At 54.9% G+C, this 3,440-nt stretch overlaps 1 protein-coding gene across 1 annotated transcript; it reads right to left on the bottom strand.

The window, feature by feature from the left end:
• Position 1: 1 nt before the first annotated feature.
• Positions 2–988, bottom strand: GPHA2 (glycoprotein hormone subunit alpha 2). Its single transcript, XM_081239594.1, has 3 exons — positions 715–988; positions 370–554; positions 2–258 (listed from the first exon to the last, which is right to left on the bottom strand). Exons 1-3 carry the CDS (start codon positions 815–817, stop codon positions 157–159), a joined length of 390 nt encoding a protein of 129 aa, XP_081095720.1. The 5' UTR covers positions 818–988; the 3' UTR covers positions 2–156.
• Positions 989–3,440: the final 2,452 nt, after the last annotated feature.

Consider the following 3,440-nt stretch of genomic DNA (forward strand, 5'->3'; position numbering starts at 1 on the left):
GACTGGTTAGGAAGCCAGGCAGAGGCGGGGAAGAGGCAGAAACACCCCTCTTCTCACAGGGTTGGAGCTGTTGTCCTTGCTGAGGTTCAGGATATGTAGGATATACTCCAACAGTAAACCCTCTGACCAAGGGCAGGGTGGCGGGAGGAGGATGGGTTAGTAGCGCGAGAGGCGACACATGTCACACTGGCAGGCCCTGGCCGTGAAGATCTCCAGCTCCTCCCTCCGGTCCCCCCCACAGCGCAGCTGCACCTTCACCTGTGGGAGAGGTGGGTGTCTGTTCCAGTCCCCTTCCTCAGGCCATCTTAGATCCCCAGCTCCTCTGTCTCCCCTCCCGGCAACGAGCACCACCGAGCTGGGCCCCCTCACCTTCCTCAGGCTGCTGATGGTGCAGCACCGAGAGACGGAGGTGATGTTACGTCGACAGCCACTGGCCACCAGCACCGAGTAACGGGAAGGGAACGCGCTGGACTCGCAGTGGCCCACACAGGCCTGCGCCACGTGGGAGCCCTGGCAGGTGCCTTGGCGGTCACTTCGCACCGTCACATTGAAGGCTAGAAGAAGACAGGCGAGCGGTAGATGGTGCCTTGGCGAAGGCTCGCCCAGCCCCTATTGCCTGAGCCTCACTGGGTCCCTCCAGGGTGCTGCCTGCCCCTCTGTCCAGTCCATCGGCTCTTTGCTCCCACCCAGCTCTCTGCTCCCAGGGTTACTTACAGTGCAAGTAGCAGCCCGGGATGGCTGCCTGTTGACCCCAGCCTTCAGTGACCGCTAGGACCAGAAAGCAGCGGAGCAGGGTTTGGGAGGACGCCATGGGCATCTGAAACACAGTAGGTAGACAGGTGTCCCTAGACGGGTGTGCAGGTGGAAGGGGGAGCTCTTTCAACACTGCACGCCTCCAGGTGAATGAGGCAGGGCTAGGTTGGTCTGACTGGGGTGAGGCCTGCCTGTGAGGGGCTGTCTTTTCTTTGTACCTGCCTTTGGGTGTGTGTGCATGTGGATGTGCGTGTCTGCCCTTGTCTCTCTGGATGCATGTGAGTGTGCGCAGCTGTCCCAGTGTGACGTGTGTCAGCCCACTGCCGTGATTCTCCCCTGGAATTTCCTCCACCATCTGGACCACAAACCTTTGCCTCCCTCCATCTGCCCCATCTATCTGCCCGCAGGACCCTTATCTGCAGTCCCCAGGCCCTCCCAGGGCTCTTCCTGCCTCAGTGAGCTCACCAGTTCCAAGGCCCAGGAGCTGAGTGGCTTGTTGAGTGGCTCCTCTGGCCTCCTGCTGGTCTCCAGGCGGTGCTGCCTCTCCGGGTTTTTATTTGCCATCATTCTGGAGCCACGCCTTCTTGGAGATCGGCTTTCAGGCCTGCCTTCTCTGCCTGAAGTCTCACAGCAAAATCACCTGGGAGATCCTGCTCTTCTCTGAGGTGTGGTCCTCTAGGGCGGTTTCTGCTTCCCCTATGTCCAAAAGCTGCTGGTGGCCCAGGGCTCGGAAGTGAGGTGTAGAGAAAAGCCCAGGAGCTGGTGGAGTAGGCAGCGTGTGTGCAGTTGGGGAGGGAGGGCTCTCACTGGGCTGAGTTGTGGCCACCTGGGTTCTCTTCTTTGCTATGTGACCTTGGGCAGGACACTTCTGTTTAGGGCCTTGCCAGCCCATCCTTAAAACTATTAAACCCAGCCCTGCCTGTCTCTTTTACCCACTGCAAAGGAAAGGGTGGAGAGGATATTCTTGTGGACAACGGAAATGCTATCAGTGGGGGGTCTCCTGAGAGATGCCTGGTGGCAGAGCCAGGGAGAGTCAGGGGGCTGGTTCTAAGTCCGTTTCAGAGCTTCACTTTCACCGTCAAGTGGATGACTTCTCACCCTGGGGGTCAGCTACAGAGGGAGGCTTCCCCTAGTTTCTGGACTAACAGGGACCTGACTCCTGGAAGTGCCTGAAGCTATCAACCCCAGCAAATCGATCACTTAGTCCAGCCCTGGCTCTGGTTTTACAGGTGAGGCAACTAAGGCTCAAGAGAAGGAAAGTTACTAAAGGTCACACAGCTAGTTCATGTCAGGGCTGTTCTGGAACCCAGATCTCCTGCTATTCATGCCTGGTGCTAAATTACACTTGGGGCAAGAATGTGGCAAGTTAGAAAAAGACCCCTAGTCAGCAGGAGCCACAGGGGCCGGGGCAGGGTAGTGACCAGAAGGAAGCCTGTGGTGGTTCTGTCCCCACACACCCCAGGGCTACTGGCTCAATGACCTGCTCCGAGAGGCAGAGGCAGCCACAGACTGCCAGAGCTGGAAGGCACTGAGAGCTCCTCAGATCCTACCCTTTCATTTTCCAGATGAGAAAAATAAGAACCAGAAAGGAAAGTGACTTTGCCAAGCCTTCATTATAAGCTTGTAAGTCAGAATGGCGCTCAGATCTCCAGATTCTGGAGCTGTGCCTTTGAACAGCTTTGTAAAGTGGGCTGTGTTTGGGACAGCAGGGCAAAGGCTGTAAACACAGCTTGTCCCTAGTCCTCCAGTCCTCACACACGGCGACTTCCCCTTTGGCCCTCCTCCCCTCAGGTCCCAGACCCTTCAGCAGCCCACCTCTTCTCTCCTCCCCAGCCAAGGGAAAGGCGTCAGAACAAGGGGTCTCTGAGGGACTTTAGCAGTCCAGCCCCAGCGTTCCCACCCACCAAGAGTAACTTCCAGCATCTGACAGACAATCAGCTCTGTTTAAAGACTAGGGTTGACAAAGGCTTGTTACCTTACAAGGTGGCCCATTCTAATACTGGACATCTCTATGGTTACAAAATGATTCCTTTGGCCCTAACCTACACTGACTTCCAGTTGATCCAATAAACTAATCTGCATTACTGTCAAAAGCCAAAGGGGTAGCTAGGTGAGAAGCATTTACCCACTAAGAGACTGCACTTTGGGGCCAAACTGGGTGAACTGAGGAGACATGATTTCTTGAGGGTCAGCAGGGCTCAGGACATTGAGTCTTGCAAAACCCCATTCTCTAACCTGGCCAGGGGAGTTTAAGGTTTGAGGTCAGGTACGGACCCCACCGACCCAAACTGTTCTGTCAACAACAACCAGGGAGACCCAGGGGAGGTTTCAGGCATTGTTTCCCTGCACCTTGAGGAAAGAGTTGGCTCTCTCGCGCTCTCTCTCTACTCCACTAAAATTCAGTCAATAACTCTTCATAAATAATGTATTTTCATTAGAAATCTAAGTGCTGCAGTTGGAAGACCTAACTGGCTCATAGGGCAGTAAAATTCTCAGACTAGAGCATTTTAGAAAGTTATATTCTTAGTGTTTTAAATTGGGGAAGGACATTCCATTGTAAAGGACAAACCCACAAGAGGACTCAGGGAGTTTGGGGCTCTCATTCCCCAGGACTGGAATGTCATAAGCAGGGAGTGGAGTGGGAGGAGTCGCTGCAAGAGATAAAGCTCTTCCCCCAGCTGCATTTA

This window comes from Mesoplodon bidens, assembly GCF_964165515.1.
Source record: "Mesoplodon bidens genome assembly, chromosome: 7".
NCBI classification, from domain to species: Eukaryota; Metazoa; Chordata; class Mammalia; order Artiodactyla; family Ziphiidae; genus Mesoplodon; species Mesoplodon bidens.